General features: G+C 35.5%; 1 protein-coding gene across 2 annotated transcripts in view; it reads right to left on the reverse strand.

Annotated features, from left to right (window-relative positions):
• LOC306852401 (dedicator of cytokinesis protein 1-like) overlaps nt 1-20019 on the reverse strand; it is a 231446-nt gene that overhangs the window by 28333 nt on the left and 183094 nt on the right. For both annotated transcript variants that reach the window (XM_079389174.1, XM_079389173.1), the window contains exons 32-40: nt 19946-20004; nt 18439-18587; nt 15970-16055; nt 15328-15484; nt 14623-14663; nt 13498-13588; nt 9305-9424; nt 5100-5189; nt 4127-4231 (exon numbers count right to left, since the gene is read on the reverse strand). In XM_079389174.1, the coding sequence (XP_079245300.1) occupies nt 4127-4231; nt 5100-5189; nt 9305-9424; nt 13498-13588; nt 14623-14663; nt 15328-15484; nt 15970-16055; nt 18439-18587; nt 19946-20004 (898 nt within the window). The remainder of the gene's footprint in view (nt 1-4126; nt 4232-5099; nt 5190-9304; nt 9425-13497; nt 13589-14622; nt 14664-15327; nt 15485-15969; nt 16056-18438; nt 18588-19945; nt 20005-20019) is intronic.

The raw sequence follows: 20019 nt of genomic DNA on the forward strand, positions 1-20019 counted from the left end.
ATCCATGAATCCAAAAACACAGAAAACAGAATCTCATCACTCAGAGAAGCTCATTCTTTATCTCTTAGTGTTTGAACGTTTAATCTCAGAATAGCCATCGCGGCTGTAATTCTGGAAACGCTCAATTATTGCACATTCCCATAAAGACACCGTCAATCATCTGCGCCCACCTACAACACCGTCAATATGTTTCTATTCGCAGCATCTGTGCGAACAACTACACACAGACCGCTGTGTGCACACAAACACCCACACACACGCTGAGAAATATGACAGCGACGGAACGGGATACTAAATTGCCAATATGCATGGAATTGAACTGTTTAATATTGAACAATGCATGGTCACATTTAATATTTCGCAATAGGACAAAGCAGCGTGATAGTATTCAATATGAAAACAGAGACACATACACACACACACACACACTCTGCATGCACAAACATATTTCAGCTGCTCAATTAGTGAAATGTGAACTGGAGGTGAAATATGCCCAGGGCCGTTTTCAAATCTGCTTTGAGCAATAAGGTGATAAATTGCACTGTGCTCTCAACAGGTGTTTGCATAGCGCTGGTGACTCCAAGCACGGCAGAACAAACTGGCAGCATTCGCACGACTCCGCACACATACAAAAGTGCCACTTTAAGGAGGGAGAGGAGATTGCGAGACGTTTTGTGTTTCAAAAGGCAAAGCTTCTCTCCACGGAGCAACATGTCAACACTAGCAGGAGGCGACTGGCCTTTAGATGCCGATTTATTTTTTGTTCCCAGGATGGCTGGTGGGAGACGCGTGACTGCAGGCGGCTGGAGGAGTATTAAAAGAATTACAAATATATCCGAGGCATTTCAGAGCCACAACCACAGGCTTAAACACACGCGTGATCTGTGGAAGCTGAATGATTCTCTTTCATCGTGAATGACACTGGCAGGGAATATATAGAAATATAGGGAGAATACAAACCATACACTTCAGTCAGAACATTCATATTTTTCATCTTTTTTACTGTCTGACCTTCATACTTTATCAACTTTCCATCTTTACAGCATGTAGCTATGATAGCATTTTACTTGCTGTATAATACCATTGTTTTGGTTTCAGATAGTAAGTAAAGTTTATTTATATAGCACATTTATCTCAGCAGAGCTGACCAAAGCGCTGAACAAAGTCAGATAAACATAAAATAAAACAGATGATACAGTAAAACAATACATTTACATTTATTCATTTAGCTGACGCTTTTATCCAAAGCGACTTACAATTGCTATATATGTCAGAGGTCGCACGCACGCCTCTGGAGCAACTAGGGGTTAAGTGTCTTGCTCAGGGACACATTGGTGTCTCACAGTGGATTCGAACCCGGGTCTCTCACACCAAAGGCATGTGTCTTATCCACTGCGCCGTCACCACCCCTCAACATACAACATAGATAAATCAAATTAAAATGCCTGGGAATAAAGATATGTTTTCAACTTCATTTTAAAAGTTGTAATAGAAGGTGCAAGGCGAATGTCCATTGGCAGTTGATTCCAAAGATGAGGGGCAGCAATCGAAAAAGCTCTATCGCCCTTTGTTTTTAAACGTGAACGCGGGACAACTAAAAGAGCCCTGTCAGAAGATCTTAGAGATCTGGAGGATGAAAGTAGAGTAAGATGATCTGTGAGATAAGATGGGGCTTGACCATTAAGTGCTTTAAAAACAAACAATAAAATTTTAAACTGAATTCTAAAATGGACAGGAAGCCAGTGAAGAGAGGCTAAAATTGGTGTAACGTGATCAGTTTTCTTAGTCCTAGTCAACAGCCTTGCAGCAGCATTCTGTACCATCTGTAAACGTGCGATGGATGACTGAGGAAGACCCAAATATAATGAATTACAATAATCGAGACGGGAGGTAATAAAAGCATGAATGACTTTCTCCAGGTCATTAAAAGACAGAAATGATTTCAATCTTGAAATAATCCTTAACTGATAAAAACTGTTCTTGACAACTGTATTAATTTGCTTAGTTAAGCAAAGCTCAGAGTCCAGAATGACACCAAGGTTCCTGACCTGGGAAGAGACTGAGGAGAAATGCTTGCCAAGCTCCTGTATTAAACCACTTCTTAACTTAGGGGGGCCAAAGATGATTACTTCTGTTTTGTCTTCATTAAGTCGAAGAAAATTATTAGACAACCATTTCTTAATGTCCCCAAGACAGGCCAATAAAGGTTCAATAGTATCGCCAGCTTTCAGTGGTATGTACAACTGGGTAGTGGGTATCATCAGCATATAAATGAAATGAAACATTATGTCTCCTAATAACATCTCCCAATGGTCGCATACATAAATTAAAAAGAAGTGGCCCCAAAATGGATCCTTGAGGGACCCCACAGACAATAGGAGCAACAGATGAAGAGAACTTACCTAACTCAACAGAAAAAGACCTGTCTCTAATATACGAATTAAACCACTGCAAAGCAATACCCCCAATACCAAACAAACGCTCTAACCGGCAAAGGAGAATATTATGATCAACTGTATCGAAGGCAGCTGTAAGATCGAGAAGCAGCAGTACTGTATTTTTACCACTATCAACTGCAAGTAAGATGTCATTGAACACTTTAAGCAAAGCTGTCTCAGTACTATGCTGTGCAGAGAAACCAGATTGAAGAGGTTCTGTTAAAAAGGAAATCAATTGTGAATATACAACTTTTTCTAAAAGTTTTGATAAAAATGAAAGCTTAGAGACAGGCCGATAATTGTCAAGGCAACCTTCCTCCAAGCCCTGTTTCTTAAGCAAAGGTTGAACTACAGCATGCTTAAAACATTTCGGGACTACCCCAGCAGTTAGAGATGAGTTAATCAATAACTGAATGGAATTACCGATTTCAGAAAAAGAGGCCTTAATAATCTCAGAAGGAATGACATCAAGTGAAGAAGCAGTTGTCCTCATCTTATTGACCAAAACACCAAATTCCCCCAAAGAAACACTTTGAAAACAAGAAAAGGAAGCCGGACTAGCCAGCGAAAACAGTGACAGAATTCTCAACAGATATGAGAATTTAGATGAGAGTCTGTCAAGAGCACATTTAAAAAGTCATGTCATCAACTTTAGAAACGTCGGATTTGAGCTGCAAAGTGGAACTGAAATAGATTTGGCAATAAAAGAATCTAAAAATACAAAAACACTCATTTAATTTAATTGACTAATATAACTGAATCAAATATAAATAAAACAATGAATTTAATAAATGTTTAGTAAATATTGAGATTATTATTTTAAAAACTCTTAACCTTAAAAAGGTTAGCAAAGTCAGCAAAGTGGAAGTGAAATATATTGGTACTAAAATAATCAAAAAATTATTAATAATAATAATTAAAACAAATAATATAATTATATTGAATACAAATAATCTTATTCATTTAATAAATAATATTGAAATGATTTTTGGCCATTTTATAAACATTAAAAACAGTGGGATTACAGTGACAAAGTAGAGTTGAAATAGATTTATAAAAATCTAGAGTTGAAATAGGTAATACAAATTTAACTGAATAATTTAATTGAATATAATATAATTTAAATACAAATTAATTAATTAATTTAACAAATAATGTTTAATAAAAATTGATATTTTTTATTTGTATAAATAGAGGTTTTTGGTTATTTTAAATATTTTTGACAACCTTAAAAACAATGGATTTGAGCAAGTGGAATTGAAAGATTTGGGAAGAAGCTAATGATGATGATGATGATGATAACAATAATAACATAACTAATAATTTCAGAAATTTCATTATTATAATTATTTTATATCGTAAGATTAAAGGTCTATGTCTTTGACAAAGAGGAGAGAAAGAACCAATACAAAAAGGTGAAAAGTATAACCTGCATATATCAAAAGGAAAAATAATTCTGTCAGTTTTAATACAAACCAACCCCTGGAACATGAAATTGTCAGTATTTGAATGAAGGCTCCTACAGTAGTGAGTTTGGAGAGGCCACACACAGACACCAGTAATTGATTTCCAGGCCTTTGGAAATATATCAGACGGATTCACAATGCAATGCATTTACACAAAGAAACAGACATCTCCATGGTGACGGTGAAATATGAAAGATTCAGGAATATATGAGAAAGTCTCACCCGCAGGAACGAGGGGAAGCCCAGTCCATAATAACCTACAGCAAAGTAGTCCGGCTTTGGTCTGATCACTTTCACAATGTTCTCATAGAACTGAGCCTGCTTCCTCTGAGAGACAGAGACAATCAGATCATCAGTGCTGAACAGCTCAATTACAAACACTTTAATGACCATAAATACATTGTCCTGTGCAACAGTTGCTGATATGGTATTATGGACCGTTGCCAGGGCATTGCAAGGTTGCATAATTAATATAATTAGCTCAATTCATTTGACTATTTTACTATTATTACTATATAAAAATAAAAACAATAATAAATAGGTTAAATGATAAAACAAAAATACAATATAAAATATTTGTATTTAATATTAAATTAAAATATTAAATAATTTCTATAATAATTACATACATACATAATGCTATATACATAATTATATTTCATGTATGTATATATAAATTTAATATTAAATACAATTAAATAAAAATAAATACAATGAATAAAACTAGAAATACATTTCCTTCCTGTTTTATTTAATATAAAATTAATTTAAAAACATAATACAAATTTTTATATAAAATATTTAATATATAACATTACACAGATTTACCAGTTTATGTGGAACTACATATGACAGTTATTTTTATTAAATTTTTTTAAGTAATAAAATCAGGTTGAGATCAACATGTGAAGGGTTACAATAAAAGTTAGTCTCAAACTTTCGTTCAGGACTGTGCAAAATGTACCAAGAGTTCATTTCAAATAAAATCAGACCACAATCGTTGTGTCTGAATGGATCAATTTGTCATTTGTTGCCAATTAGACAAAACTGCACTAATGAACAAAATGCAGAAACTCGTTAAACCCCTCTGATCATATATATTAGGCCAATTTAGCTACTTTGGTGAACTTTAACAGTCTGAACGACTCATTAATTGTTTGTTTGATTGTAAAACCTTGACAAAGTTTGTACGTACCAGTAAAGCGCTCAGCTGCTCAAAGTCAAACATCTCGTTCTCATACTGTTCGGCTAACTCCTTCCCCAGGATAATGGCCTCCTCCCACATCTGAACACAGAGCACCAAACACACACATCAGACGCCATCTTTGGAGCTCAATATGTTCAAACACGGTGCTGTGATATCCTTCTAACCATCTGTGAACAATGCTTTGAGTTGACTCGAGCAAAAAGTGCTTTCTGAGATTTATGTTGAAGCGGATGCAAAAAGGATTACTGTAGAATATTATTCGGACCCATTCCTCTGTAAAAACAAACCTCTGTATTCCTCTGTAATGCACATCCAATGGAAGGCTGAAACTGAAGGCTGTAAAAATGTGGATTTTTTAATGCATTGTTTTGTACAAAAAAGTGAATTATTATATCAGGTATAGTGCAAGTTTCATGAAGGTGAATTTAAGACTTTAAGACCTTTAAGATCATTCAAGAAAATTTAAAGAATAAATTAAAGGGATACATCTATGTTCTCTTAATGTAGAGGCCTAAGGAGAATTAGCAACACATTTAAAAAAAATACAACTTCCATCCAATCTCAATTACTTTTTAATAATTTACATGCAAATAAATAGCTTACCTAGAAAAGAAAAAAAAACTTTTACTATAATTCTGTCTTCCATTTCATTGCAATTGTCTACGAATTGTTAAATCAAGGGAGATGCAGTTACCTGCAATTACATATTAGAAGTGGTTTTCTGAGATATTTATCAAAATGAAGTCAATTTATGAATTAAAAATACAACTTTTTGCCAATGAGCTCAGAAAAATCTACTTAATTAAAAAAGGAAAACATTTTTATACCTAATTGACAGATATTTGTTCTAAGTTCTAAACACAAACTCTTTTATTAAAGAGTTGTCAAACTTTTTTCAGTTTCTCAAAAAACAAGACTTCGTATCTTCAACTTGCATTGTGATGTGTTCATATTTGTATTGAAAACAAGAAAATGATTTTTATTTTTTTTGTTTCAGTGCATGCAATATTTAATGCCGTCACTTCATGACTTTTTATTTAAGACTATTTAAGACTTTTTAATGCCTTAAATTGTGAGAGTATACACACAAACACACACAATGCGGCATGTTATTTCTTTGGGTGGAGCAGGTGGCCTTAAATGGGTCGATATCCATGACCTCATCTAAACAGTAATATGGATATTCCTCAGCTCTGACATTCTCTCATATAAGACTTATAACTTCAAATGCCAAGTGTAAGTAAAACCTCCAGCTAGCATTACACTTCTGCTGCACAGGATTTGATATATAACTAATTCTTCAAATGAAACTTTGAGTGCATCCTGGCGGCACCGAGAGAGAGACTGTGATTATATATCAATATCTGCAGTGCATTATTATTGTGATAGTAATAGTATGCAGTCTGTAGGAGACAACGTGGATTACTTATTCAGACCGGAGGAAGAATAAAGCAAGTACGGCGCATAAAGCGAAACATGCACTGTAATATCACACCACATGTTCAGCATGAAAATGACTTTCCTCAATTTTCCTGTCGAGACTGCAGCACACTAAAGGAAGAGTTCACCTCAGAATAAAAACTGTGCCATTATTTACACAACCTCAAGACGTCTCAAATCGTGGTTTGTGGAAACCCAAAGGAGAATATTTTAAAGAATCTCTCTCCATACAAAAGGCTTTCAAAAAAAACAAATAAGACTAAAACTATAAACCTGACTTCATGTGCTTGAATTCCCAGTCTTCTGAAGCCATACCTTTTTTATTTTTGTAAGGAACAAACTTAAATTTACAGTAAGTTATGCACTGAGAATATCCCATTCTTGCAAAAATAAACAGAATTAAAGTTTGGTTATTACAATTATGAGTGTTTATGCATCAATTATGGCACTGACTGTGATGACATGCACAAAAATAGTCTGATATTAACTGTGATCATGCTATACAGGAAACAACATTAAATATTAAAAGAGATGCCATAGCCTACATTTACAGTATAACACCTATATTTGCATACATATCCAATCATACTTTTACTACAATGCAGGGTACTGAAGGAACATTTCAGCATCTCCAGCATTTTACAAAAGAGAATTAGTAATTGCAAGTATGAGTTTATTATTAATAAACACACATGCAAATTATACAGGAATATTGAATTATCTTTTTTTTTGTTTCAGAAAAAACTTTAGCAAAAATATAAAATTTATTTTGGGCATGCAAACATGGTCAGTGACAGACTAGTGTTATTTTAGTATCAGAAAATATTAAAGTTATCATACAATATTAGAGTATAGTATTTTAGTATAGAGAAAATAATCTTGTTTTCCCTTTGAATTAGGATTATTCTTGGTCAGTTATATTCAAGAATTGTTAGATGTGTCTATATTAAGACTATTCCGTTATTTTATTTAAATATATATTTATTATACACAATTTTAGTTCATTTTAATTTGTACAGTTTTTTTTTTTAGTTTTAGATCAAGTTAAACAACTAGCTGAAATTACAAATTATTTTAATTTGATTTTATTTCAAGTAACCAAAACATTGTTAATGAGATTTATTTTTGTTTCAGTTTTAGCTAAATATAATAACCCTAAATGTTTTGAATCTGTAAGCAAGGCTACAATAGAAGCTTTGCTGGAGGTGAAGGTTATCGGAAATATTTCATTGCTTTCAGGGAAAATACAGGGAAAGCAGGCAAGGAAAGAGTAGGAGCAGTTTATGTGACTGTGTCTTCCCGTCTCGGCTCTCAGGAGACGTTCAGCCGTGACATGTGTGTATGTCCCAGCAGTCTGAGCCGCGTTTAAAATAGACTCTCTGAAAAGCTGGAATAATTCCCATAAAATGTGTCGAACAGAAGAACTACGGCCCAGAGCTGCTCCTCAGCTCGCTTTCCAGGACTGACTGACTGCTGCTCTCCTTCAAACACACACACACTTTCCTGTTCAATTCTCTTGTGTTCTTTCTATTTGACACACTCGGTCAAGATTTTGAGCTGCTGAGCCCAGTAATGGGGTCCAGTCTAGGGCAGCAGATTCACTAAGAGTCCCCCACTGAGAGACCTCTACGCTGGGCGCAGATCTCCGCCTGGCCCCTATAACCCTCAAATCCCCTCAGCTTCTCCGTCCAGCCTGTCAGACTAATGGAGATGTAGCCAATAATCTTCCTCTCTGCGGGTCACCTGTCCGTTACACAGACCGCTGCAGATTCACTCAGTACCGCAGCTGCAGGACGGGTTTAAAGGCACACAGGCTGTTTCTGACATGCAATCACATGCACAGAGACACAGAAAACCTGGCAGTATATAATAGTTAATCTAGTCATCTTACTCCTTAAAAATAAATAATAATAATATATATATGCATGCTATGCTCCAGATGCTATCCGAACTGCAGCTTTAGAACATGTACAGTATAATACGCAGTGCATTATATATTTTTGTTTCAATTAATAATATAAAGATCACAATAATTTCAAATATTTTACAAAATATTACAGTGTGTGTATACACAATTTTTTCTGTATATTTATAATATTATATTTAAAAAATATTTAAGATTTTTTTATTTAATGCTGCCATGCTAATAACAATCCTCAATGTTTTTTTAAAGAAACTGCTTATACATACAAAAACTGTAATATTTAATAAATTTGATGCTGCCACCCTAATTGCTTTTTTATATAATCACATAGTTTTTGTATATATAATTGAACAAAATATATTTTAATATTAAAATTTGATGCTGCCACCATAATAGTGATTCTCATTGTTTATATATATACTGTATAAGACTGCATCAGCAGCAATGATGAACTGCATTTAATTAGATTATTATTTCACTGAAAAAAAAAACCCAAGAAGACACAATGACATGCAAGGACTTCTGGGAACATAAATGAGTGATAACTCAAATGAACCTCTGAATTGTTTATGTTTTTAATCAATTCATAGAAATGATCCATCAGATCAATTCAGCTTTCCAAAATTAAAAACTTCCCAAAGGAACACACAGTCGAGAGGACAATTAAGTAGAATAAGTCTGATTACTGCAGCTCGCAAGGTCATTGTTAGTTGAAACAATACAGCTAAAAGTTACACTATTCTGAAAACAGCTGCACTACTTGAAGTTAGTTACAGGTCAACATGACTAAAGCAGATGTTGTGATAGTAACATTGTTAGTAGTCGTTACCTTTCCCTTGTCGAAGTAATTGATGATCTCCTGGTACAGCTGGTCTTTGAGTTGACACTGAGTGGTCGCCTGGTAACCGTCTCTCTGCGTCAGGTGGGCGGCACAGGCCTCTTCAGACCACTGACAAAACAACATCACAATTACACTCCTCAAAAACACTGCATTAACCCTCCAGTGACCCGATGAGAGTTCACTATTAGATCTAATCCACATCTATATACAGAAAAATACAAACAGAAGTCAACATCAAACTTTAAAAGGGTTGTATAATTATATTTTCCTTCATCTTTTGAAATAAAGTTCATTATATGATGAAAACCTAATGTAACTCAGAACTTCCCACGCAAGTGAGAAGCCAAGCAGTAAAAACATCCATCGAAGTTATATGTGAATTCATTAATACAGCCGCCCACATACTTATATATATATATTAATAAATAATGACGCCTGTTATGCATTCAGAAGCCTGGTTTGCCCAGTCAAGGTGAGGTTATAAAGATATTATTACTTCAAAACTAGATCCCTGATCATTTCAGTCTGATCTGAACCATTTGAGTGACACATTTCAGATCATTTTATGGAAAGCATCAAGGCACTGTGGTATAAAAAGCCCATGTTCAACGAAACAGAGGAAGTGGTTTAGTGCAAAAACTTTATTATAAGCATTATAAGTGGACCACAGGGAAAAATACAAAGAAACTAAATGAAAGAAACAAAAAATAATATGACCCCACTGAACAATAAACGAAAATCTGCAATATGCAGGTGCACAAACACGCTTTCAGATCGCAGCTGCTGCCGATATTAATTTTGTTGTGCTGAGAATCTGAAAGGTTTTGGCTGTATTTCTGTGCCGGCGTCGAGAGCCCATCTGATAACGCTGATTTATGTGGCCACACTGTAATATTCATTACAGATGCTGCCTGATCCTATAAACAAGTGATTATAGGGAGAAACTGTGCAGATTAAGAACTCTTGGCTTTTTGCTGACCGCTCAGTTCAAAGCCTCTGTGGAATAAAAACACACACACACAGGAAAACGAGCTATCTGATTGGCTGGAGCGGGTCAGCTGACTCCCCTGCGGGCCGCTGCTATTGGCTGTCACGTTGAGCTACTGTATAGTGCTAAAGGCTCTGTCAGGACTGATTCACTGTAGTGTAAACGTAATTGACATTTCATGGAGCTCTGTGTAACAGCAGGGGTCAAACACCTCAGGAAAGTGCATCAATGCCGTGAGGAGGAATGGAGAAATGAGTAATTCTACACTTTTATGGTCACTCTACATTGCCATCTATATACATACAGTATATAATATAATTATAACACACAGTACACTGCTGTTCAAAAGTTTGGGGTTGGTAAGACTATTTATTTATTTTTTGTCTTTTATGCTTCCCAAGGCTGCAATTACTTGATTAAAATGCAGTAAAAATAGTAATATTGTGAAATTAAAATAACACTGTTCAATGTTAATACATTTTAAAATATAATTTATTCCTGTGATGCAAAACTAGCATTTTCAGCATCATTACTCCAGTCTTCAGCGTCACATGACCCTCCAGAAATATTCTAATATGCTGATTTGCTGCTCAAGAAATATTTCTGATTATTCTCATTAATTAAACTGAGCCACTGACATCCCGGTGATAATCCCGGTGCTCCTTAAGAAGGGGGAACTCTCCATCCTCTCTATATTTTAGGATTGGTTGGACCCAATATTTGCTTTCTTTTTTAAGAAGCGAGAGGACAACAAAATCATCCTCAATGCTTGAAGACTCCATTTAGTACTGTTTTGCCAATTTTTTCGCAACACATCGAACTCAGTGTGCAAGATTTCTGTGCAATTTTAGAATTACGAATACGAAAAAACGCAATCACCGCAGATTAGCGTCACGCAAAAATGAAAATGAATCGTTTGGGAGTCGTTGAGCAAATAAAGTAAAAATAAATGCATATTATAGAGTGTTTTTTGACCTTGCATGCATGTCAACCTGTTGTTGGGGACTCCCAAACCTTTCATTACCCATAATAGGGGCACTTTAACATATATTTCACAGTTTATTAACTTGGCTTGTGATGGCACAAAGCAGTTTACCAACACAAACTCATCATTTGTCTGAATGCATGAATGAAGACTTACAAAATAGAATTTGAATCAGTGTAGGCACCCATAAAGCAGGAATAATTTCACCAGCTTCCATATGAGCACATAATAAGATGCACAGTTTCAGGTTTTGGTGTTGTCTCTAAACAGGACTCTGAGGTGTGTGTGTTTGTAAATGCATGAATAATGTGTGAAACACAAGGTGTGTGGAAGCGTCGCTATTGTATGCAGGAGCAAACAGAACGACGGCAGCTATTTATGAAAAGAAGCTGCGTGGGTTCGAGAGAACGTGTTGTTCCCTCGCTCGCTGTGACAGCCGATTCCCTTATCGAATTACTCCTGAAAAGCCCTAAACGAATCTGAGATTCACTACAGAACACACGCTGAGCCCAAATGCAGATGTGATTAAACAGCAAGCCAATCTACATATTAATCCATTTGCTCAACTAACAGTTAATGTCACTTATCAAGACTAACTCCCAAGATTCACCAAAACAAATTTGCATTTCCTAAAGGACACAGTAGTGCTTGCAAAGCAACCTCATTATGTTAATGTTTTAGGTGAGATTAGGTTTTAGGTCATGTAAATGTGCAAATTAAATGGTGCATCAGAGCTTTGCGTTTGTCATGGCATGCTAATTGTTTTCTGTCTGCTGTGCATAAGAATCAATATAATGCAGCTTTGAATGAGACTATATGCTTAAAGGAATAGTTGACCTAAAAATGAAAATTTGCTGAAAATTCAGTCCTTCCAAGATGTAGGGTTTGTTCCTTCATGGGAACAGATTTAGAGAAATGTAGCATTACATCACTTGCTGACCAATGGATCCTCTGCAGTGAATGGGTGCCGTCAGAATGAGACAAACAGCTGATAAAAACATCACAATAATCCACAAGTAATCTACACCTATACAGTCCATCAATTAATGTCTTGTGAAATGAAAAGCTGCATGTTTGTAAGAAACATGCATAATATTGTTTCATCCAGTGAAAAAGTTATCTTGTCTTAATCAGGAGAAAAAAAAAATGCACAGATTAAGCACCATTTACAAGCCAAAACAGTTCAAAACAAATATATTGGTGGATTTTGATGTGAGAGGAAAACAGAGGACGGACCTTTTCACTGGAGGAAGAGTTATTATGGATTATAGAATCCTATTTTAGCTGTAAAAATGCCTTAATGATGGATTTGAAGCAGCTTTTCTCTTCACATGACATTAAATGATGGACTGGAGTGGTGTGGATTACTTATGGATTATTGTGATGTTTTTATCAGCTGTTTGGACTCTCATTCTGACGGCACCCATCCACTGCAGAGGATCCATTGGTGAGCAAGTGATGGAATGCTACATTTTATCTAATGTGTTCTGATGAGGAAACAACCTTCTCTACATCGTGGATGGCCTGAGGGTGAAAATATTTTCAGCAGATTTTCATTTTTGGGGGAACTATTTCCTTAAACAGATATAAAAAAAGATCAGCAACAAATCACTATGCAAATAAATGCAAGAAAACGAAACCAGTCACAATTCAGTATGCAAATATGACTATCAGTTGAGTATACAAAAACCAAAAAGTAATTCCGGATGAATTAATTAAAGAAGTTTTAATACTTGGGCATTAAATTTAATACTTTAAGTTGGATCAGTTTTATACTAAATGCTAAGGAATTTTAATACTTAAAGCCATGTAAGAACCGCAATCATGTCTTTGGCAAAGTTTAAGTGTCTTTCTACCAGAGATTTGTTCTCAAATCTGCACTTGAAGTGACTTTCTAAATGTCAGATGAGAATGGCAAATGCTTACTCACCTAAGAAGGGGAAAAAAACTCCTTCTGTAGAACTTCAGCACTCAGAAATGGAAATGTGCATGAATTATGAGTCTTCAACAGTGAGATTTCCAATTAAATTATACCTGCTACGGTAGATCCTGCCGTCGAATGAGTGTATGATCATCATTATCACATGTACACTGAACGCTTATTTACTGGCAAGAGTATGAATCAAAGTAGTGTGCTTACTGGAGACATCCAGAGACGTCTTCAAAGGTAAAGAGTACATCTAGTCAGATAAACACGTGTGGAGTTACCTTGAGGAGTTTAGCGTGCAGCAGTAGGGTGTATCCGGCCTCAGTGTAGTTATCACACTCCTTATGCAGGTCACACAGCTTATACAGGTACCTACACACACACAAACATGAAAAAATGACAGTAACAATCTGAACACAAACGCTATTACAAAAAAAGCTTTAACAACAAACTCACAAAGTCCAGCAGCTCAGAGCAGCTACAGACTTGTATGAGTCCATACACAGGGAATGATAGAGAAAACTTTTGTTCTATATTCTTAAGATTCTAAAAATTCCAAATCGGAAACAGATCATTACGGATTTCTACCTTGATTTATTAAGACATCAGCTGTGTACCAAATGATGCCCTATACACTATGCACTTATTCTATGCACCAAGTAGTCAACTGTCTAATGCAGTAATTATATCAGTTGATTTAGTCGTCCAACACACTAAACACACTATTTATAAAAGAAGAAGCATAGAATAATGCACATGTATGAAAACTGGGATGCACCTAGTGTTTCAGTGCTGGTAAAATACACACTATTATAAATATGATGTAAAATACATATTCACCTAGTTACTTAGTGGAACAATGCACTAAATGCATTTGCTGAATAGAATAATGTGTTTTTATCTAAAATAATAATATATCAAATTAAAATTACATGTATATATGCCAGTGTTATTTTAGTATCTTTGAGATACCAAGTAACGACTTTATTATAGTTATTATTAATAACGTTTTTGTTTTTATATTTTGTTTTCATTTTAATTTTAGCAATCTTGCTGTTTTTGTATTTTTTTTTAAATAAAGTTTTTAGTTTTAGTTATTTTAGTACAAGTTAAAATAAATTAAGAAAATGCTAAAGAGCAGCACTTACAGTATCTGAAATAGATTTTTTTTTATATATATTATAAATATCTTTTCTATCACTTTGGCTCAATTTATTTGTCCTTGCCAAACAAAAGCATAGTTTTCTTTCCTTCCTTCCATAAGCACGACTTGACCTGCATCTGGAATTCTCATTAGTTAGATTTTTTTTTGTCCTTTCTTCTTTCATTTTTCCATGTTCTTCCAGACACACACACACACACACACACACACACACACACACACACACACACACACAGCCGCTCACCTGATGTACATCTCTTCTCTCTCAATCTCCTTATAGAAATTCTGCAAGGGAAAGAGACACATACAAGGTCACTTATTCATACTAAACACATCCTGACCTCAGTTCACAAAGACCTACAAATCTGTGTTTCAGAGATAATGGGCTCTAGAAGAATCCATCATCATCCCTGTGACGTCTTCTGTCCTTGTGCACTCGTGCTGTTGATTTCTACACTGACCAATGAGACGATATAAGAGTCATGTTTAACACATGAGGACTCCAACAGCGCGTTCAGATTTAAATGTGCATTTGTGTCTTACAACAACAAATAAACTGCTAACAAATAAATGTTCAGTTTACTTGTAAGACTGGTGATTATGTGTGAGCCTGCAGTCAATCACACAAACGAAGCCTTCGGACGTGGAGCTAATAGTATTGTTTCAACAAGAGATCATTTTTGATATGCAGTACTGTCAGACTCAAGTTCTTCACTGATGCTACGTTTGAAGAAAGCCGTAACATTAATGCTGGTGGGCATGTACAAAGAGTTTGAGCCAATTTACAAAGGAGCTGATGCAATTACTCCACACCATCAGGACGCCTACACACTCTAGTTACTGCGCTCTCCGTCAGGAAATAGATGCATTTACATGAGTGCAGACGCACTGTACAACTCAAGGGTTTGCTGCCGTGATGCTCCATCGAGAAACTAAATGTTCTCCTCACCAGCACGTTAACTGTGCAGCTCATGCGGTTCTCCTTGTTCTCGTCGTGCATGATGGTCCTGTAGTCCAAAAGTCTCTCCAACAGACGGACCACCAGAGTTACGAAGGTTTCGCCCGACTTAGCCAGATACGTGTGCTTCCTGCAGTGCTCCAACAAACTATCACAGACATTCAATGGAAGACACACTACAATGTCATAAACTGTAGACATGCAACAGCATACGCAATGTATGTAGAGTCAACATGAAAGCAATTTTGATTTCATGCTCAATTTATACATCCCTAAACTCCTTATGAAAGTCAACATTAATTAGCATAATACAGTGTATTTCTAAGTAAAATGCATTGATGAGTTAGGCATTATGATACTGGTTTACAGTTAATAGCTGGCTAATACAGGCTAATAGCTGAAATATATATAATTCTTTAAATCAATAAAAAATAAAGTTATATAAATAAATTAACTTGAATATAAATATTTAATATAGAATCATTCAAATTAATTAGGGTTAATTTGATTTTTTGGGGGGTCTTTGAAGCACAAACCTGTTCTGCTCATGTAGCATCATGTAGAAATGATATCAATATCACTATCAGTGTGTGTGTGTGTGTGTGTGTGTGTGTGTGTGTGATCTTTGCTCACATCTTCTGGAAGAGGATTTTGTACTGTTCGTCTCCTCGACCGCCTTCCACCTCGTGATCCAGTTTGGTGATGATCTCGTTCTCAAACTGCAATTAAACACAGCGGCCGTAAATAACGAGTGTGGCTAATTTTTCATTTCATTAGCGTCGTTCCTCCCAGCCCTCCTCTCTCTCCACCTCCTGCGTTTTCTTGCGCTCTTGCGCTGTGTCAGAGAGTAATCAGACGTTATCAGTCACACCGACTGTGAGCTCAACTTTATCTGCTCATTACCATCACTGTGCTTCATCAGAGGCACACACACACACACACACACACACACACACACACACAGACAGACAGCTGTCTGAGGGATTTTCTCTCAGATGCTGCTCTTCCTGCTGTTATAGAATAAATCGAGATGAATATACAGCATAGATGAACACAATGCAAACACACACACACACATTATGATTTCTGTCCTCCTCACATCATCCTCATATGTTAGATAACTCACAGATCTACTGTAGGTGTCATTATTAGCATCAATATTACTAATTAAAATTCCCTGACTTCATGAACTTTGATGCAACTGCTGCCTGGTGGACAATAAAACTGCTATAAAAACCCCATAAACTGTAAACATCCTTAATAGTGCTTCACTTCCACGGTTTCTCTCAATACAGTGGAATTACATTTACACTTATGCATTTAGCAGACGCTTTTATCCAAAGAGACTTACATTGCATTCAAGTTACAGTTTTTACATTTTTTATCAGCTTATAAAATAATAATTAATAAAATAATTAACATTACAAATTATTTTTTTTCTGATACAAATACAAAAATGAAAAGCAGATGTCTATAGTAAATGTGCAATATATATATATATATATAAGCAGCATAAATACATATTTTATGATAAAAACACAAAATGTAACAAGCAGATAGTTCACTCTCTATTTTAAATGTGTAATACATATTAGCAGCTTATTTTGTTAAATAACAATAATAAAAATAAATAAATAAAACAAAACTAAAAACATATTTTTCATTTTTAAGTAGTAGTGCATTTTATTGTTGGCTTTTCCAAGGGTTGCTAGACTAAATTTCATTGCATTGCACAAAATATGAAATTGACTTTTAGCAAATATTTGCTCAAGCTACAAGTCTAGGCCAATACACAATGAACAACAACAAAGCATGAGAGAGAAATGGATGGTTTTATACACACAGGACGCCTGTGTGCCAGTTTTCCAATTCAACCAGTCAGAACAACAATTTCCTTTTCATACAGACTCAAGTGATCTGGGACTCAAGAACTCTGATGACAGACTCAAGTCCACATCAGAATCTCTGAACGGATGTGACTGCTATTCTGTGTCATACTTGCATTAATGTTCTTCTCATATTTATGGTGTTCTAGTGGCAGGCAGGTCTGAACATGCAGGGTGTCAAATACTCGCTAGACCTGTGGGAGATTTCAGATTAAACTCAAGCTGCAGTTTGCTGTACTGCAGCATTATCAGCCCAAAGACACTCTCACATATGTAGATTATCATAAAAGCAAAGCATGTCAGAGGAAGCAGTGAATCCATAACCTTCCAGCAGTAATCTTTGAGGTAGATGAAGATCTCTGTGGGGTGTGGAACGCGGGCTGCATCATAATTTGTACACTAGACAGTATGCAAGAACAGAACTAGCAGATCTTGAACTACAGTATGTTAGAAGAATGCAAATGATGTTTGTATGCTCATATGCTTATTTGCACACATGCTCTATGATGAGCACTGTGACTGTCTCTTTACTCGAATAATCACTTGAATAATGACTACATGTTCATTTTAAATTGTTAGCATTTTAATATTTAAAAAGAACATTTTAATATGTTCTGTAGCATAATAGTTTTTGTTGTGGTAATAAAGTCATGATTTTTTTTTAGTATTTACCATTTAGCACTTACTACTGAAATATTGATATCATGACACTACTAAAAATTACTGTAAATGCACTACCAATAAACCCTGTATCAATTGTGTTTTTTTCTATTTTACTTTTTATTTTTTAAAGAAATTAATATTTTTATTCAGCAATGATGCATTAAACTGTTAAAAAAATTAAAGTAAAGATGGTGCAATATTTCTATTCATCAAAAAAAAACTTTGATAATAAAAATTCTTAAACAGCAAATTGTGACACTGAAGACTGAAAATTCAGATTTACATCATAAGAAATAAATTGCATTTTCATATGTATTCACATAGAAACCAGTTATTTAAAATTGGAATAATATTTCACAGTTTTTACTGTATTTGTGATCAAATAAATGTAGCTTTTCTGTGCACAAGAGCACAATAATAAAAAAAATCTTACTGAGCCCAAACCTTGAACGGTAGTGCACTTTCCCATGAACTGTACTATTAGTATGCAGTATACAAGTATGCAAACCAGGGTGCATTTATCACAGAAATCACGCTGTCTGTGAAAACTGACCGTCTGGAAGCAGCGTCTGAAGTGAAACTCGCACTGCATCATGTCAAAGAAGATGAGAATGGTGGCTTTACGCAGCTCGATCTCAGGAACCAGCGTCATCTCCAGAATCGGACCCACCATCTCAGGGATAAACTTGATTTTGTGTGGACCTGCAGGATGTTGAGAAGAAACCAGTTAGCATGCCTGAATCCTGCAGTTTATTTGTTTAAGATCTTTTCTGTGTGTTTTATGCCGCACACACAGGATCTGTTTGTGATATCTTTGCCGGCAGGTGCAGTAGCATTAAATTGCTACTTCCTCGCAGTGCCTATTTGTGTCTGACAACAACTTTTATGTATTTTGGTGAGCTGTGTACAACTTCTATTTCAGAGGCACGATTTCCACAGCTCTCCAAAGACAGACTTTCATCTGCGCTCCGCTAATCTTCAGAGTTTGGTGCAATCACAGCGCTGAATACAGCCCAACATCTCGGAATCTTTGGTGCCTGTGACTAAACCCGCTATCAAACGCCGCCAGCTAATGAACAACCAAAGGTGGCTGCTGAGAATCACGCCTAGCGTGAGGTGGCAAAAATTCCTTCAGAGAGGAACGTGGGAGCCGAAAATACTTTCACAGCAGTACTTCCTCAACTGCCCTGTCACTAATTAGCACCTTCACTTTCAGAGCATTTCCGTTTGCACGACTCTAAATAACCGTGAGGTGTCTCAGTGGAAAAATAACCCATCTGATTCAGTGCTAAAACTGTAAGCAATGCAAATGTGCCAGACGCAAGCCTTACAAAAATAAACAATACAGAAGTTTGTGAACCTTGAATCTATCAAACTCAAATATCTTGAAACTGTTTTCAACATTAATAAAAATAATAATGAGAAGAAATGCTTCTTAAGCAGCCAATCAGCATATTCGAATGATTTCTGAAGTATCATGTGACACTGAAGACTGAGTAATGATGCTGAAAATTCAGCTTTGATCACAGGAATAAATTATATTTTAAAATATATTCAAACAGAAAACAGTTGATTTAAATAGTAATATTACTTCATAATTTTACTGCAGCCTTGATGAGCAGAAGAGACTATCGACCCAAAACTTGTGTTGTAAACACTACCTAAGTACATAGCTGAAAGCTATCAAAACATGGCCTAAACACCACAAAACTTTTATTTTGGCTTCACTAGACCTTTAATTTGCACTCCTACTAACAAAACGGCTCTTTATTAAACACACAGATTGAAATGAAATAGTGATTTTGAACTGAAAATCATGTGAGAATATAGTGATTTGTGCTTAATTCACTGAGCTGCAATGCAAAAACTATACAAAACCAAGACATTATAGAACATTATACAAAAACAAGCAGATTATGATAAACCAGAATGAAGCATTTAAGAAATGCGATAATAAATGAACACTTTAATATGTCAAGAAATTGCAGAAAGACATATTCTTGTGTACTTTACATCTATTTTTGTCTGATTTAATAATGATCTCTTATAGGCCAGCTCACCCAGGTTGTACCACATGTCTCGGATCTCGAAGCCAATCTGTCGCCTCATGTCTTGATACCTGTAAAAGAGAAAT

This window comes from Barbus barbus, assembly GCF_936440315.1.
Source record: "Barbus barbus genome assembly, chromosome: 32".
NCBI classification, from domain to species: domain Eukaryota; kingdom Metazoa; phylum Chordata; class Actinopteri; order Cypriniformes; family Cyprinidae; genus Barbus; species Barbus barbus.